This window comes from Melozone crissalis, unplaced genomic scaffold (genome assembly GCF_028551555.1).
Source record: "Melozone crissalis strain CALT ecotype California unplaced genomic scaffold, PUWL_Pcris_2 ptg000061l_1, whole genome shotgun sequence".
Taxonomy (NCBI): Eukaryota; Metazoa; Chordata; class Aves; order Passeriformes; family Passerellidae; genus Melozone; species Melozone crissalis.
This window is the reverse complement of record NW_026535839.1, coordinates 15,318,562-15,337,280: the sequence shown is the minus strand read 5'-3', so window position 1 is coordinate 15,337,280 and position 18,719 is coordinate 15,318,562. Positions and strand designations below refer to the sequence as shown.

The following is an 18,719-nucleotide window of genomic DNA, read 5'->3' as shown; positions in this document are numbered from 1 at the left end:
CCCCAGCTTTTTATGGGACTGAGATTTGTTTTAATTTTATTCACGTGTTGGAGGAACAATGTCAGCTTTAAAACTGACACATGTACATTTCCTTAGCTCAAGTTTGCTTTAAACCACAGCATAGTAAGGTAAAAACAGCTCAACAATCCAGGCTACCTGTCTGAACTTGGATAAAATTCATATAAGAAGATGATTCATACATGTTTATAGCTGTTTTCACTTTCAGGTCACAGTTGGGTAATATAGATAGCAGCAGCACTGAAGAAAAGCTTGCACTGAACTTTCTCTTTTTCTGAGTAGGAAAACCATTTCACTCAAGTGTGGACCCTGCAAATGCTTACCTTCTCCTTTGATCAATAATTAGGGCACAGGAGAAGTTGCTGATTTTCCATAATTCACTCAATGCTTCATCCCATATGGGTTCTGACAGGTCAAAAGCTGAAACAGATTAAATGAGGTTCAGGCATTTTCACTGGAAATAAAATAGCTCTGTCCTGATTCATGTTTTGAGAACACTGCCAGCATTTGACAGATACTTAAATAAGGACACCTATATTGGTGTTGTTTTAAATGTATTTGGGGTATTTCAGGTTTTCAGGCCTAGATTGGATCCTCCTGATTCTTTAATATGAATATTAAATATGACAATGACTTTTATTAGGTATATCCCAGGGCTGAGTGAGAGTCTGTGCAGAGTGAGCTAAATTGAAGGTGCTGTTCTGGAAAGATGTGGCAAATACTTTGCTGAATTTGGGCCACAGATGGAGATGGTGCAGCATCCCAGCATCCTGCCAGATGTTGTGTGTCCTCCTTTTGGGAGCAGGTTCCTGTCTCTCTGGTTTAAACCCTTATTCACATTTTTCTCAGGTAAAACTCCCCATGTTCTCCAGGAGCTCAGGCTGTCTTTGTTTCTTTGACATGTAGCTCTGGAGGTTTATTTTTCTCTGATTGCCCAAAACACCTGCTAGACCACATTATGCTGAAAATTAGGTGTATTTAGGTAGGTTTTCTCTCATGTGAGAGTTGAGATGTGATGTTTCTTTATGTTGCTGTTCCAACCATATGATCAGGTGGCTATTGCCAGCCATTCTGGATATATACACCACTGCTTGAAAATAAAGTGAAAATGTTAAAGATGGGGTTTTTTTTCATGTCAGGCTGCCACTGTTGCTATTTTCTACCAGATTGGTGCACAGAAACTCACTAGGAATTGTGTCAGTGGGGTAGCTCAGAGAACCCCCAGTCTGTCCCAGCTCTGTCCACACATAAGGCTGATGGATCAGGGTTAGGAGATAATTTTGTTTAGAAAACCTTATAGAGGGACATTAAAGCAACATTTAAATCAGCTGTGCTTCACAGCTACCCTGTTCTACATCGCATCAAGATCTTCCTCTATCTTCTCTCTTCTACAAGCAACTTTTCAGGTCTTTGTTAAATCCTCTTGGAAGTTTACCAATAACCTGCCAGGCTTTGGGCTGGCTGGTGGCAAAGGTTTTGTAAAACATGTTGGCAGCTATTTCAGTCCTGGTGCAGCTGAGATCCTGAAAGTTAGACGTGGTCAGCAGGAACATTTTTGTTTCCTAAGTCTGCACATTTGGATTCTTTCCACTCGTGATTTATGGAACAGTTTAGAAAATTGGGATAAAGTTTTATATTTATGCTTCCCTCTTGCTTGTGGAAACTGAAACTTCATCTTAACTTTGCTGTTTATTCATCTCCACAAATAATCATCACCAATCTGGAGGACAAATGTCATACCATTCATCTTGCTTAGTGAAACATTTTCATTTTCTACTTTGTGATCCAATTAAAATTGCAGGCTGTAGCCTGCCTGTAAACACCCTCAAACAGAGCTGACATTCATATGCAATGTCATCTGGCATATTCTCCATTTTACCCCATACTTAATTCTTGGTTTCTTTACAAATTGAATTCCAATTCTCAGTTGGAGCCTTCAGGTCTGGTTGGAAACACAGAGCAGGATTTCCAGCAGGTATCCCTTGGGAGAGCAGCTTTGTCTTCTGCTGCTGGCCCAGCCATCATGGAGCAGTGTGGCTTTAATGGGTGAGAGGTTTCTTGTTTTTCTGGAGGAAGGTCCCTCTCCCCAGCACTCCCCTGGCAGCTGGGAGTGACCCTGGGTGGCCTCTGGGACCTGGTTCTTCATGCTCATTTGTGGTGTCCTGGTGAGCACAGGGATAAATGTACCACCTCAAGCTCTTCTGGGAAGGTCTGGATCTGAATTTTAGCTTCTCTTCTCACCTCACTTATTCAGTGTCTTCCTACCTGCTGTTACTGCAATACAAAAATGATAAATGGAAGATTATTCCTTTATTTGACCTAAATTTCTGCTTCCTCCTCCACCTCTCACCCATCCGACCCCCAAACCAATATTTGGCAGCATTTTGGATTCCACAGGCATTCTGCAGCCTCCATTCAGTGTCAGGGTAACTGCTGGCCCTGAATCACAGGGTGATGGCTGAGCTTTGCTGTGGCTGGGGAATTGCAGGGTGTTTGTGGTTCAGCATGGCAGGGTGATCCCTGTTCCCAGGACACAGCTCAGGTTCTCCTTGGGGTCTCCTAAAGTTAATTGCATGCTTCAAATCCACAGCAGATTTCAAACACTCTGTTGTTTGGTGTTTGGACTCCTGATGCCAACCAAATTTGTTTGATTGCTGCAGCACTGGAGAAGGTGAATGGCTGGGGAGCTTGTGGAACATTTAGAGAATTCCTGTTCCTGGAGATCCCACGTGTCCCCCAGCTCCTGACACAGCACAGTGTCCTCTGTCCCCATTGTGTCCCTCTGTCCTGCATTGCTCCCTGTACACCCTGGGAAAAGCCTGAATCAGAGACCTGCTAGTGCTGCTCTTGTCAGCACAATTGATTAGCAACAAAATTATCACCAATTTATTATCCTGCTAGTCCTCAGATGTCAGTTCTCCACTTTGTTTCCTGCCTTGGAGCATGCTCTGTGTCCAAGAGAGTGCATTTTGAGGGAATAGTGTGCAGTAACTAAACATCTTATTGACCTTCTTGGGCAATCTGAAGACCAAGTGAGCACAGCCACAGCTTTCACAGCTCTTTGCTAAGGCTTTTATCCTTTTTAATCATCCTATAAATCTACAGTTCAGTAGTGAGAGTCATCTTGCTTGAGGTGTTGCTCCTGCAGGAATACTTTACATTGAATGTTTTTGTCTGTTCATCTTTTAAAATAACTACAATACATCACAGTCACAGAGGCACTGCAGATGAAGTAAATGCGGGACTTTGTCTTTTGTCTGATGCTGAGGAAAAACATTTTCAGAAAGATTCAGGAGGCACATTTGGAATGAGATTTTCCAAAAAAAACCCCTCATATGCCCAGTTCAGGGAGCTTGGGTGATGCCTCAGCACTTCAGGGTGCTCAGCTTGCCCTGGCCAGGGAAGATGTGTGCAGAGCAGACAGGAGGATGATGATGATGAAGGTTATGAGCAAAATGCTTTGCCCATTTCCTCAGCCTACAGCTGCCATCTCAGGGCTGTCTCACCCCAATTTATTTGAGTGGTAGCCCTTGGATAAATTGCTTCCAATGGAGCTTGTTCTGTTGAAGCTGGAGAGGGCAACAAGAAACATGGAGAGATTTAGAGAGCTCGGAGTGAGAGAACAAGGGGGAATGGCTTCAAACTGACAGAGAGCAGGTTTAGATGGGACATTAGCAAGGAATTCATCCCTTTGATGGCAATGAGACACTGGCACAGATTTCCCAGCCAGCTGACCTGAGCCTGGGGAGCCAAAAGAAACAGCAGCTCTGACATGAGAGGGGCTCAAGCTCCTCAGGTCCTGCCCACCACCTCTGTGCTCACCGGAGTTTCTGAGTTTGCAAAAAATCATGAAAATGTTTTGAACTGCATCCATTTGCAGCTGCAGATGTTGCAGAACACCCTGGAACAGGGAGGGATGTCTGTGTGCAGATGGACCAACGGGTTGGATTTATGGATGAAACTTGAGGTATCTCCACCTGCATTTGTCAGTGTCAGGGGAAACAGGTGTGTGCAGTGGTAGGAAGACTTAAAAAAAGGTCAGGGCTGGATGTGATAGCCAGGTGGTTTAGAATGAATATATTCCGTCCAGTTCTCTGCTGCCCACCACATTATGTCCATGTCACTGCCACAAAATGTACAAAAGTGCACAAAATGACTCTGAAATGCTCTTTTACACAAACGTTAGCTGTGAAGCAGAGAGCAGCCAGGTTTTGCGGCATTTAAATTATACAAAACCTTAAAGAACCCCAAATTTCCCCTACAAAATCCCCCCCAAACATCAGCATTGGTTTGGAGAGAAGAACCTGCTTTAGAACACGTGTTTACATGTTCTGTAACAATTAGTGCTAATTACCGCCCCCCCAACTAAATTCTGAACAGCACTGCAGAAGAAAGCCAATATTTCTGTGCAGCAAAAAGCAGTTCCTATGGAAAATATAGTAAATAAATCTGGACATCTCCAAGCTGCAAATAATCTTGTGTGTGTGGTGATTGGGAGCAGCAGAGCTCACTTTTGTGTGTGGTGGTAAGTATGGAGAACTTGCATGTTTATGTAAGGAAAGTTGTTCTTTAGGTGATGTCTGGAAAATGACAGGAATTCAGGAAAATGGGAAATGACTAAAATTCAGGATCCCTGTTTGGCGCTGTTCATTCATTGGACACTCCTGTGCTTAGCAGCGTCTCTGCAGGATGAGCTGCAATCTTACTTGTGCTGAATATGAATCTGGAAGCACAGGCTCCCATCTGGGCTTTGTGCAGCACACTAAAACAATGCAGAGCCACGGCAGGAGTGCAGTTTGGAGGGTCACAGGCTTGGGGGGATCTTTCAGTGCCATTTGCCCTTTGGGATCATTGCCTTGCCCGGGCACTCGCAGCGCCCGCGGCTGGCAGGGCTGGCAGGGCTGGCATGGGGGGTCTGTGTGCCCTGGGCTGGGTCAGGGGGGCACAGCACAGCCCTGGCCAGCCCCAGGCCCCACAGGACCCCCCCAGCCCCGTGCCCAGCTCCTCTCTGCAGCACAGCCCCGGGCACAGCGGGCGTGCAGGACCAGCCAGGGCAGATCTGCCCTGTGCACAGGGAATGAATGGTTTTCACCAGGCTCATGCAGTCTCTATGTGTTTTAACCTGTCAGGAGTTGTTTCAGAACAAGTGTACCTTTCCTATTTTTTTTTTCTTTTTTTTTTTTTTTCTCCCCTGCCTAAACAGTGAATTCCATATCAGGTACTAACAAACATGGCTCATCTCGAAAGAATTCATAATTAACTGAAAGAATTCATAATTAACTTCCACTGCAATTTGTTTGGGTCTTTCTTTGCATAACATGTGAGTTGTGGTGGGGGTTTGAAATGCTCTGAAGCATACAGTGTCTCTGTGTGAGTGCTGCTGAGCCTACCAAAGCTAACCTGCTGTAACTGCACAGTGTGTGTGTTTGTATTTTAGAGTTCTCTGACAGACCTGTTTTTCTTTTTCTCTTTCTCTTCCTTGTCTTCTTTCTGCATTGGCAGAGCATCTTGGATTTGAATTAAAGGGTATGGAACAACCATTCATTTATTAATCAGAAGCCATTAAGAGCTTCCAACATTATATTTATGGCTTTAATGGGATGATTAAAAAATCAGCTGTTCTGTTCTCTTCCCTGGCACCAAGATAGATGTTTGGATTGAAAAAAAAAATAAACCAAAAACCAAACAAAACAACAACCAAAACCAAAACAAAGCAAATCACAAATTCTAAATGCAAACCTATGAAAATGCAGGTGTATTTTTAGCAGCACTTTTTTCTTTGTTCCAAGCAGCAGCGTGGTGTGTGTGGCATGACTGGGATGTTACAATTGCCATACATCACCATTCAACATGCTTTTGTGTATTTAACTGAAAACCTGGGCTCTTGTGTCCATCCAAAAGGTTGCCAGCAGGCACTGCTTGGGGACAAGCAGGAATTCCAGGAATGGGAAGAGAAGTTCTAGAAATATCAGGGCTGTTATAGAAATTGCCATCCCAGTCACACTAACCTCCACCAGATCCTGCAAAGGGTCAGGATGAGCTTTGCCATTCCTCCTCCCAAAATTTAGCAGCTCCTTTTGGTTCTTGAGCAGGGTGAAATTGGGCCAAGAGAAATAGTGCCATGAGACAAATTAGTCTAGAAAACCATCCCAGGGAAGTCAGGAGCTGCCCATGAGAGTGGAGGGTGTAATGCTGAGCACCCCAGTGGCAGGATTGGGAAAACACAGCAGTAAGTTAAATGCTTTTAAAAATATCCCCTTTGGGCATTTACCTGCTCCTGCCCAGTTACTCATAATCATATTATTTTCTTTCCATTCTCCTCAGTCTGGTTTTAGATATATATCAAGTTATCCCTTGAATAAGCAGTTGGGAAATCAAATCTTTGAGGCACGTTTTCCCTGGGGGGTGCAAGGCAAGAGCAGGGAGGGCTGGTCAGGAGGGAGCAGAGGGGCTGGGCAGCCTGGGATGGTGCAAGGGGGTTGGAACAAGATGAGCTTTAAGGTCCCTTCCAACCCAAACCGTTCAAGGATTCTGTGATGATTCTATGATTCATTACTTAACCTAAAATCACTGGCCTGGCAGTGTCAGCCAGAGCAGATATTCACACAGAGATGCTTCAATTCCCTTTGCTAGAGGTATGAGGACACCAGTCTTCCAGTTGTGGATCCTAAATTTCCTTGTGAGGTCCCTGAGGTGGAGGGGCATTGACTAACTGAGGCTGGAGAAATGGATCTCCTCTAGTTTTGGCATGCCTGATCCCCCAGGACTGGTGTGCATCCCCCTGGAGCAGAAAATGTGGGAATTTTATAGCCAGGGAGCTTCAGAGAAAGCGGTGCTGCTAATGCTAATACACTTGGCCAAACCTTCAAATTGAGGATTTTTGACATCCCTTTTTTGTTGACCTTTTGTCCTGTTCCCCATCCATGCTCCATGTCACCACAGAAGCACACACATCCTGTCCGCAGCGTCTCTCACCTGCCATTTGTCTGTCACTGTCCTGCCTTGCTGTGACACCATGGCTGCCCCGTGGCTCTGCTGGCATTGTGTGGCCCCACGTGGTTTGTTCTCAGTGTCTGCTGCTGTACAAGTGATGGTGCTGCTGATGAAGATGTGTTTGTAGAGCACAGAGACACGAATGGACCTGCTCTGGGATCTTCCCTGCTCAGATACAAAGCTGCAGCCTGCACTCTCTCGTTTCCTTTCTGTTGCTGTTGAGATGGGTCTGCCCCAAGTGATTAGTGGAAATGGTCCTTCCATTTGTCCTGTCTCAGGGTTTCTGATTAAAACTGGAGGGTTTTCTTTCAATTCTGCCTGTGTGCTATTTGAAAAGTGCCTAAAAAGTGGAGGGTTAGGTTCTGCAAATGAGCTATTCAAAAAATGAAAAACATATAAAGCTTTGCTCAGCCGCATCTGAGGTGTTGCTTGGGCCACTCCCCCCTTCTGTTGAAGAGGGAGAAATTTCTCAGTAGCAGTGTCCCTGGTCACACAACGTGAAGATGCTGCTATTGAGCATCAGCTTTAATGAGATGTTGGGAGCCAAGCTAAATTACTATCAGCAGATCATTCAATTTTTAGTTTGCAGCAGTGATGCACAGCCTCACACTTCACTGCTTCGTGTGGCAGAGCTGTCAGCTCCAGACAGAGAGGCCAAATCTGCATTTCTGATGAGCTGAAACATTCCCCTGCAGTTCAGGTGAAGGTTCAGGGCAGTCAGACCCACCAGAGTCCGGGTCCCATAATGACATGACCACCAGAACCAAGGCTGGGATTTGAGCCCTGGCCAAAGAATTTTGTCCTGTTATAGGTAAAAAAACCCAGCCAAAGAAACAAACAAAAAACCCCCCCAAAAAAAAAAAAACAACCCACAAAAAAACAAACAAACAAACAAACAACCTATAGTTTTAATGTCTTTGTTCTTTCTTCCTCCTTCATGATTCAAAAGGAATTAATTCTGCTTAGAGACAAAAGTCTTTGTAGCAAGAAGCATTGCTATTGAAGGATTTTTGCTGAAAACTGATCTCCCTCCCAGCCTTTTTATTTTTTTGGTGTTTTTTTGGTTGAAGTGGTTTTTGCTGAGAAGTAGCAAAATTCTTGCCCAGTGCCATCCACATAACCAGGATGTGATCCCCGCTGGTTTTCCTAATTTGTATAAAATCTCTGAAACTCCTGTCTGAAGGAGGGAGCTGTACAACTGTAATCCAGGTCCCAAAGTTGTGCAACAGCAAGAAATTGTGTCTGCCATGGTTGCTGATGCCTGGGTAAGGCACCCATACCAAAGAAGTGTCCTTGAAGGAGGAGTTTCACCCCAGAGTGGGCTCTTCTCCCATTCCAGCTCCACCTGGTTCCTTGTAGGGAAAAAAAACCCCATAAGAAACTTTGTTTATTATATTTTGTGTCTTCATGCCAGGGTTGTTTTTCTTGCCAGTCCTTGTTTACCAAATCTTTGTCCCATTCCCATTTTGAGAGTTAGAAAGAGGTATCTATTTTTCCTAGCACCATTTTTTTTCTCCAAAAATACTTTTTTCAACCAGAAAAAACTAGAGTGGCAAGCTGAAATTGTTCTAAATATTCAGTTGTCTGGAATGTTTCATTGCTTCCCATTCACTTTTCTTTTTTGCAAAAGTCTAGTCCCAGGGGTTTCTGGAACCAGACCTGTTTCTTTTCTGGTTTTGTATTTGAGTGTTTGGTGGCACAGGGGGTGGAACATGGTCTGTTCAAGGTATTTTGAGTGGTGTGGGGAAGCACACTGGGCACATCAACCATGGCATGACTTTTACTGCTAATCTAGATAGGAAGAAAAAAAATCAATGAATATTAAAGAAGGCACAAACCCCAAAAATTTTAACACATAGTGTGGGGACACGAGGTCTTTGTTCATGGCTGCTGAGCTGAAACCCTCGTGGCAGCTCTGCACTGAATCCTTCTCTCAGTCATCCAGTGGAGAACCCAAATTGCCTCTGCTGCTCCTGGCAGGGGTTGCTGGATGTCGCATCTGTTCTGATGTGGCCAGGAAGGAGGAGGTGTCCTAGCCATGGTGTTGCTGCCTGGGTCAGTGCAAACGAGATCTGAGCATCTCCTGGGAGCTCTGGTGGATGGGAATGAATCCCTCCCTTCCAGCCTGGGTTTTGGTGCAGGTGACTGGCTCTTGTGACACTTGGTGGTGTTTGGGAGGCAGCAGCAAGCTGCTTACACTTTGTGTGTGCCTCTGAGCTGCCTGGTGCAATGGTATCAATCTCCTCCTAGGGTTTCATTGAGAATCCATGACTGGTTCCTGTATTTCAATCACTCCACTCCCTTTTCTTTGCCTGACACACTATCACTTCTCCATCCTCATGCTGCTTTTTGACCGTTCCAGGATGTCCCTTTCAGCCCCTGCATGCTTTGGGGGCTGTTGCTCCAGGGCATGCAGCTGCTGGAGGCAGAGGCATCCTGAGCCTGGGGTCAGGGACCACAGGGCTCCTGTGTGTGCTCCAGGGCTCCTGGGCCAGCTGGTCAGGGCACCAGAGAGGGGGGATCTGCTGGAAGGGAGAGGGATTCATGGGGCTTTGTGAGATTAGCCACAGTGGGAAAGGAAGGGAAGGTGAGAAGCGTGAGTGCAGAAGAGGTGAGCTACCAAATGAGAGAGGGCAAAGGCACAGGGAGACAAAAAGGGTCTTTTGAGGGGTGAGGAAGGTTGGCCAGCTGGGCTCAGGTGTGGGGCAGCCATTAGGCAGGCAGGGGATTGGCAGGAGCTCTGCCCGAGCCCTGTCCTCCGTCTCACCCCCATGCAGTGCTGGTTCCCCTGCAGCCAGAAGCAGCCCAGGTGCTGGAGCCCATCAGTAACTAGTTCCTTTCTCTCCATTTGCAGAGGCAGAGGAGCTCTACCAGAAGAGGGTTTTAACCATCACGGGAATCTGTGTGGCCTTGCTTGTGGTGGGCATCGTCTGTGTGGTAGCTTACTGTAAAACCAAGTGAGTATGGGGGGCTCACAGGCAAGAACTGCCTACAGGTTAGTGAGTGCCAGTGTTCATGTTCCACACGTCCATGCTCTTCACCCAGATGCTAATTTTAGGAGATGATGTGCTGTGGTACTCCCAGGGAGGTCTCATGCGGGAGGCCAGGGAAGCTCCTACCAGACTGTGTTTGAATAGGATGTTTTCCTGACACCATTTGCTTGTCTCCTGGAACATCATTTTGCCCAGACAAGCAGCAGTTCCCTGGAACATAGTTTGCCCAGACAGGCAACATTTTGCTGTGTTACAGGGAAAAGGTGGCCCCCAAGCCAGCAGCTCAGCTTCTGCCAGCAGGAGCACACTGGGCTGCTGTGCAGGAGCTGTGGGCTCAACTATGCACATTGCAGGGACTTCCAGAGTGATCCTAATGGAACAGGAGACCTGGGAACCTCTTTTATGGTCAGCCTTCCCTGCCTGGACAGCACTTTTCTCCCAGCTCAGCCTGCACCTCAGTTCAGAGTGCCCCTGCAGTCAGTGGGTCTTGTGGAGCAGATGTCTCACCCTGGGCAGGCTTTGCCGCTTTGTCCCTCAGGCAGGACAGGTCAAGTGCTTTGTCACCAAGCCCGAGTCAGGATTCACTTCCCCTTCTCCTTCTCCCCACTTTTCTCCTCCACTGCCAGCTGGCTCTGCTACATTGTGCTGGGCCTTGCCTTGGAAACGGGACCCTGGACCCAAGCTTCCCAAACTGTCCATGAGAAGGAAAGCTGACCTTTTGTTTGGAAAAGCAGTTGGAGCTGTTAAGTGTTGGATGCCTTGTTTTGTGTTGTTTGCAACTCTCTGCAAATACCACTGGAATATTCCCATGTTGAAGACTTGCCTTCTCTTTCATCTCTGGGGGCACAGAGCCCCATGATGGAAGGGTTCCTAATAGATTTTTTCTGTTCTAAAGGAAACAAAGAAAACAAATGCATAACCACTTGCGGCAGAACATGTGTCCTGCGCATCAAAACCGGAGCCTTGCCAATGGGCCAAGCCATCCACGTTTGGATCCTGAGGAAATCCAAATGGCTGATGTAAGAGCCTCTGCCTCCATCTCTCTGCATGCTCCTGAGGGGATGTTTTCTGCCAGGGGTTTGACATGGATGTGGATCCTTAAACACCTGTGTGCTTGTGTGTGAGGAGGAAAGCCCAAACAAACTTGAGCAAAAGGAAAGATTCTGCATAGAAACATTTCCAAAAGCAACATCTGAAGGGGAATTTGATTTTGCTTTGAAGTGCATGATGAGATTCAGGCATTTAGGATAGGCTTGTTTTGATTAATCAAGTGTGACCCTGATTCCCACTAGGAGAGATGTTCCCAATGTTTCCTGTTTATTACTCTCTCCTGTCAAGTCCCACTTGGTGGGGTGACAAATGGGATCAGCACGGCAGTGACCAGAGTCACCGTGGTGAAATACATCATGGCGCTGTGGTCAGCTGTCCATCAACCCACCTGCCCGTGCCAGGGGTTCTGTCCTGGTGGGGTGCCACTGTCACACCAATGAGAACAGTCTAAGTCTCTCTAGGACAGGATCCAGAGGGCAGTTCAGCCACTTTCATGACTTCAGTCGTGCAAGATTCCCTTTAAATACTGTGAACTCAAGGGCCATCAGTGGGCTGAAGTGCCTTGCTGGACCAAGGCCTTGAAAGGGGTCAGGAAAAGGGAAGGGGGAGGCAGAGGTGAACAAGAAGTAGCTAGAAATAAATCCAATGAATCAGCTGCAAACTCTGTTGGGTCAACCTTAGGATAATAAAATTTAGCTAGGTTGGATCCCGACCATGAAGGAAGGGGAATGGGAATTCTAAGAACCACAGCCCCCTGCCCCACAGTACTGACTCTCAGAGAGCTTAGTGCCCCTGTGAGAAGCAGGGCTGGTTGTTAGATGAAGGAACATCTCAGCATGAATATTTGGATCACATCTGGAGTTCCTGTAGGACTCACATCTCTGACAGATTTCACGTTGTTCTCTTTTGGCTGGTACTCGATCAGGTGTAACCAGCTGTGGGCAGAGATGTGTCTCTGCTCAGTAGCTGCACATGGCACCACTGTCCTTTGGGGAATCCCTTGGCTCTCCAAACCCTTCTGCAATCCCTGTGCCACAGCCCTTTCCCAGTGTTCAAAGGGAAGGGGCAGAGAAAAGCCTCCACCCTCCTTGTCCCTTCCTGTGGGGTGCAGAGCTTCTGGGTTCACTCAGTCCTCACTGATTTCACCAGAAATAATCAGGCCAGCTAAATTTTTCTTTGGCAGCATTCACAGACTGGTGAATGGTGGCTTATCTGTGTGATTTTTGTTGTTTTGCAGTATATTTCTAAGAATGTTTCTGCCACCGAGCACGTGATCCGAAGGGAAACAGAGACAACCTTCTCGGGAAGTCACTCCTGCTCCCCATCCCATCACTGCTCCACAGCCACTCCAACCTCCAGCCAGAGGTGATGTATTCCATTTTCTATGGACCTTCTCCTGCTATTTGCTGTAGGATGCTGTGAGATTCTAAGATTTTCCTTTCACCTCCATTTCTGTTTTCACTTCATGTCTGTCTCTGTAGTGGCATACAAGCCATGTCGACACTGCAGGACTCTGCAAGCACAGCTGGTTAGTGAGAGGCGTGGAAAAGTGTGTTCCTTGGCCTGCAGAGAGGTGCCAGCAGGATCCTGCAGCACTGACATAGCTGGAAAACAGGAGGAAATGAGCCTGTGCTTCCATGCTTTGCACAGACCCAAACAGGAGGATGTGTGTAGGAAAGGTTTTGCAGGTTGTGTCTGAAATACTTAATTAAGCACACACAGGGTTGTGTGTTTCATATTTAGAATTTATTTGCTTTGTGGGAGATAAACTACACAAAATATGACCAAATGTTTTGATTGCTTCCTCAGAGTCAAGGTGTGACTTGGAAGTCACAGGTTTTGACCAGAAAGAAAATGATCCTGTGCAATTTATCAGCCTCCACCTCAGGCGGTGGCTCCTCTTTCACTGAAGTCATTCTGAAGCTTTTTGGAAAATTTGGTCTAGGAGGAAAGTACCAATAGTGCTTTGTGACAAAGGATGAGACATATTTTTTGTTTTCATTTCAAAATAACCACTGGGGGAAGAACCCCATGGCTTGGAACCCGAATCTTCTCCAGGTTTCTTAGAACATTTAAATAGCAGATGGACCTCTCTATTTTTATGATGTCCAAAAAAGTCTTTCTTTCAAATGCTCTAAAGGAACTCCTGTGCTGCTTTGAGTTTGGATGTTCCAGTTCCTCCTCCTGGACAGCTCTTGTGCTTCTTCCAGTAGGTGACAGGGGTTTTCCTTGGAGATCTCTTACCCTTGATAGGTGACTGGTCATGTCCTTCATTAGCCTGGTGGGGGGTTGTCTCCATTCATCTGGGAATGCAGGAATTCTTTCAGCTGAAGCTCACAGATGGCTCCAGGCAGGTTTCCTTAGGGCCCAGGCATTCCTCAGGGTTGAGCAAGTACTCTCAGTTACAGCAGGCAAGATCAACTTCAGATGCTGAACTTGGATTTTCAGGTGAATTCCTCCCCAGATTCCTCTGGCTATACATCCAGCAAGTAGAGAGGGAGCCAGGGATGACTTGATGGGCTGGGAATTATTCTTTTTTTCCCGGGAAATCCACTCCTCATGAGCCAGACAATATGTTCTCCAGGTTTTTTGCATTCACACTCCTCAGCCCAGCCCTGGTTAGGTGTGTGCAAGCTCGAGCCAGGTGCACAGAGGCTCCTGTGCCTGCAGAGCTGCACCTTGCTGGCCTTCCATGCTCACTTGAAAGGCCTGGGCCATCCCTGGGCACCTCTGAAGACACAAAGGTGTGTCTGGAGGGCAGCATTAGCTCATGACAGCTGTAGGGAGGAACCTACCTTGGGTAGCCTCTGGTGCTGGCTACCTGCCACCTCATTTCCCTGAGTCAAGTGCAGCAAGCAGGTGCTTCTTGAAGTCATGCCAGAGGCAAACTACTGGCATAATCAGGCTCCATTTTACTCCATCAGTGCCTCTAATGAGGACGCTGTTTGAAGTTATAAATGAGCATGTGCCTGGAGCCATCAATAATTAACAACTTCTTGGGAAATCTTAATGAGGGCTGCTCTCCTCTGTAAACCCCCACCCAAAATCCTCCACCCACGCAGCTCCATCTGCAGTGTGGGAGTTCAGGGAGGTTGCTCTCATGGATCATGTGTTTCTGCAATGGTGGGGGTCAGCATGGTGGCCGTGGCATGGTGGGACCCCAGTGTGCAGGTGGCCCTGTGCATCCCTGGTGAGTCCTCATGGGATGTTCTCTTTGCACCCAGGCTGGGGCTGGTGGGGCTGCAGCTGCTCAGCACATCGTGGTCTTTGTCTAGCACCTTGAAAGTGTTTTCCTGCCAGAATCTTTGGTAGACTTTGCTCTGCTCATTTTGAGTGGCTTCTCCTGGCTCCTCTCTGGTAGCAATTCCAAAGGGGCTGTCACTTGGCAGTGCAGGTGGCACATTTGAAGGAACTTGGCTGACTTGCCTTGGCATAGCCAATGTGTTATTCCACACCCAGAACACTTTGCAAGCACGAAGCAGAATTGCCCTGGCCTCCCTCCAGAGGCTGTCCCATCCTGCTCCCAGGCATGTATTCCTCCATGGCGGGATAAATACCTGCTATTGCACTGGTTTACTTCCTTTGTCCTCTAATGGCATCTCCAAGAAGGAGCAAAGAATGGCAAATCAAAGGTAGGGTTGGGAATCTGGGCTTCACTGGCCAGATGTGTCCTAATGAGAGAGAGAGAGAGAGAAGGGGGACTGTGTGGTGTTCAACGGGTCCCAGGAAGAGGGAAGAGATGAGGATCTGACTCTGTTTTAGAAGGGTGATTTATTATTTTATTATATATATTATATTATCTTATTTATATATTATAATATATTTGTATATTATAATAGATATCAATATATTTATATATTTCATTATAAATTATATTATTTTATTATGTATATTATTAAAACTATACTAAAAGAATAGAAGAAAGGATTTCATCAGAGGACTTGAAAGGAAAGGGATAGAAAGGAATGATAAAAGCTTGTGTCTCTCAGAGAGTCTGAGCCAGCTGACTGTGATTGGCTATTAATTAGAAATAACTACATGAGACCAATCACAGATGCACCTGTTGCATTCTACAGCAGCAGATAATTATTGTTTACATTTTGTTCTTGAGGCTTCTCAGCTGAAAATATCCTAAGGAAAGGATTTTTCATAGAACATGTCTGTGACAGGGGACAGCAGTGCAGAGGTGCAGAGCTGAGCCTGTGCCTGTGTCCTTGGGGAAGAGCTGGGTGGGGTTCCTTGCTCACTGTCCACATGGGCTTTGCTCCACAGACATGAAAGCCACACCTGGAGCTTGGAGCGAACCGAGAGCCTGACTTCGGATTCCCAGTCTGGGATAATGCTGTCCTCGGTGGGAACCAGCAAATGCAACAGCCCGGCGTGCGTGGAGGCGCGGGCGCGGCGCGGGGCCACCTTCTGCCTGGAGGAGCAGCGGCAGCCCACGACGCAGTACCGCGACTCCGTGGACTCCCTGCGCGACTCGCCACACAGCGAGAGGTCAGAGCCCACTGCTTGTGCCACCACAGCCCAAAAATGTGTGCCTTTGCCAGCCCTAGAGTGGCAGTGCCACGGTAGAATTGGGGAGCTCCAGCTCTGGTCCTACCAGAGGATGCCCAATTCCCCCAGAAGGGCATTCAGGTCAGGCAGCAGCCAGCTCTGCACCCTGTAGGTTTGGAGCACAGGGATGATGGGTGTGGAATATGCCTGGCTGCAGTCAGCAACTGTAGAGAAAAACTGGCTGGGAGAACACCCTGGGCAGCTTGGTGGGCTGCCAAGCAGGGTCTGGCCCTCAGGTGCTTGGGGAAAAGGTGTCTGTCCCCAGCACCATCCTGGATGGCCAGGTGAGAGGGTGCTGCATGTGGGCACAGCCTTGGGACAGGACTTGGTAGGTCCCAGCCTTCAAGGAACACAACTCCAGAGCTGAGACACCAACAGCAGTAGCAGTTGTCCTCTTCCCAGTCTGGTTCCTCCTGGAGCAGAAGCACATCCCCACCCTAGTTCCAGCCCTTTGCAGGTGGCCATGAGTGACTCCTGGTGGCCACATGGCCCCTCTTGGGCAGTTGCCCTCCAAGGCAGTGGAACTTATCCATGGGGCAGAGGAGAAAGGCAGCATCTCCTGCTGTCATTCCTGTCCCTGGTCCATTCAGGCAGACTGACCCAGCTCCTATGGAGATCTCATACATCACAAAACACATGAGTAAAAAGGCCTGGGTGAGTGAGGGAGCCTGGGCAGGTGGAATTGGGCAGAGATACCACTGGGAATATAAAGAGGAAATAAGATCTGCTCCTTAGAAAGAGGTGGTGCTGAAGAAAGGGCTAGAGAGAGGGGCTAGACCAGACCTGAGTGACCTGATGTTTTCACTAGAGCAGATAGAAGTGGTAGATGGATTTTTGAGACACAAGATTTTTGCTAAGTCAGAGAAAGCAATGGCCAGGGTTTCCCCATCTGTGGCCTGAGCAGGGGGAGGGAATTCCAGGGACCTTCCTCAGAGACAAGCCTGGCAACTCCAGAGGGAACAGAAAGCAGCTGTCAGGCAGATGAGAGGCAGCGAGTGAAGCCATGACTCAGCCTGCTGGGAGATGCTGCAGGATTTGCAGCGATGCAGAGTGGGAATTGTGCACTGAGTCCCTTGGGAGAAGCATTTTGGGGGCTGCTCAGCACATGCTGCCCATTGAAGCCAGCAGCTCACCCTCCCCTGGCTCAGCAGTGCAAGGTCCCTGCAGCTGATTCCCCAGGAGAACTTCCAGGAGCAGGTTCACTGGAGGCTGTTGTATTGCACTAAATTGTTTATTTAGTTGTTGTTTTGCACTGGTTTATTAGAGATTTGCACAGAGTAGTCTTTATATTGCACTGAGTAGTTTATGTGATATCACATGGTTTGTTCTTCCCCCTCTCCTATCAAACAGTTTCTCCCTCACCCACCCCTGTCCCCAATACTCCCTGGGGGTCTCTACCCTGGTCAGTCCTTCCCCCTGCTCCTCCCCACTTGTATCCCATTGGTTGTGGTCCTCCTCCGCCCCCATTAACCCAGGTATAAAAGTCTCCTGCCCTGAGTACACAGTCTCTTGGCCACCTTGGAAATAAATGTACAATGTAGGTTCCCAGGTGGGGAAGAGCGCTTCCAGTCTTTTGCTTAGGTCTGTGTAAGACTGTGTGGGCTGGGGTCCATAGCTAGCTGCAGTGGACCCTAACATCCTGCCCAGACACAGTTCTTACAGGTGGGGCCCCATGTGTTTGTCTCCCATGACGGTCAGAGACAGCACACAGCAGCTGGTAATTCACATGTGTGGATTATGTTAGCTTTTGCGACTCCCACCTTCCTCTGACTTCTTCATCACATTCTGGTCTGACAGGAGGCCTCCTGGGTCCCTGGGCCGGGTGTTCAAAGTTAGCCCAGCAAAGGGTGGGCTCAGCTGGTGGTTTTTTGGTTGCTCAGTGTCCAAACAGAGGCATTGCTTTTGCAGGTACGTGTCGGCCCTGACCACACCAGCACGCCTGTCACCCGTTGACTTCCACTACTCGATGACCACACAGGTGCCCACCTTCGAGATCACGTCCCCCAACTCGGCGCACGCCGTGTCCCTGCCGCCGGCGGCCCCCATCAGCTTCCGCGTGGAGGAGCAGCAGCCCCTCCTGCGGCGCTACCAGCTCCCCTTCCAGGACACGCAGAGGTACGACAGCTACTACCAAAGGAAGACCTACCTAAACGACAGCATGGGGAGCCTGCCCTCCAGCCCCTTCCGCATCACGGAGGACGACGAGTACGAGACGACGCAGGAGTATGTCACAGCGCTAGAGCAGCCAAAGAAAACAGCCAGCAGCAACAGGCGGTGGAAAAAATCCAAACTGAACGGGCACATCCCTCACAGAGCCAGAGCCGTCCGGGACTCCTTCTCCTTGAGCAGCGCCTCTTACAGCGAGTCTGACGAGGAGCTGGTGGCCGAGAGCACGCCGTTCCTAAGCACTCAGAACAATGAGGCGGCGCACGCGGAGTCGCCGCCGCTGCACCGGCCGGGCGACAGCCGGACTCACTACTCGTGCCGCGGGCACAGCGCGCACGGCGATGGCGGCCGCGGCAGCAGCCTGGCGCACGTGGCGCCCAAAGCGGACCCCGACTCTCTCTAGGCGCATGGGCAACCCACGTGGAGCAGGCCGAGGGCGAGACAAAACCACGCAAACCCGCAGAACGTGACAAAACAGAACACAAAAAAAAAAACCCCACAAACGAAAAAAAATAAATATTTTTATTTTATATAAAAGAGGGAAAAAACAAAAAATATAACAAATAAAAATGTTTTATTTTCATTTTAGCAAAGTTGTCTTATAATAGCTAACAACAATGACTTTTTTATAGGGAATCTCTATTTATATGTAATGTCTTGATTTACAGCTTCCGAGAAAAAAAAAGTAAAAAAAAAAAAAAAAGAAGAAGAAGAAAAGAAAACAAACAATAAAGTTAAAAATAAAGTGGGCCAATTTTTGACTACTTAAAAATAGAAAACAAAACTATCGTGGTGCCTTTTGCTGTATGCTAGTGCTGGGATTCATGCCGAGGATTCTGTTTCAGTAGCATTTTTAAGGTCATAGATTTTTGTTTGGGAGACAACCTGTCACAAGGGCGCTCTTCTGTTGGAAGAAAACAGCCTTGCCACTTTGTCCCGTAC

General features: G+C 47.8%; 1 protein-coding gene across 4 annotated transcripts in view; it reads left to right on the top strand.

The window, feature by feature from the left end:
* NRG2 (neuregulin 2) overlaps window positions 1-18,282 on the top strand; it is a 157,383-nt gene extending 139,101 nt beyond the window's left edge. For 2 of the 4 annotated variants that reach the window (XM_054287694.1, XM_054287692.1), the window contains exons 6-11: window positions 5,521-5,544; window positions 9,866-9,968; window positions 10,900-11,023; window positions 12,292-12,419; window positions 15,327-15,551; window positions 17,520-18,282. In XM_054287694.1, coding sequence (XP_054143669.1) covers window positions 5,521-5,544; window positions 9,866-9,968; window positions 10,900-11,023; window positions 12,292-12,419; window positions 15,327-15,551; window positions 17,520-18,180 — 1,265 coding nt within the window. In that variant the 3' untranslated portion in view covers window positions 18,181-18,282. The remainder of the gene's footprint in view (window positions 1-5,520; window positions 5,545-9,865; window positions 9,969-10,899; window positions 11,024-12,291; window positions 12,420-15,326; window positions 15,552-17,519) is intronic. The other 2 variants (XM_054287695.1, XM_054287693.1) reach the window with 1 other exon arrangement.
* Window positions 18,283-18,719: the final 437 nt, after the last annotated feature.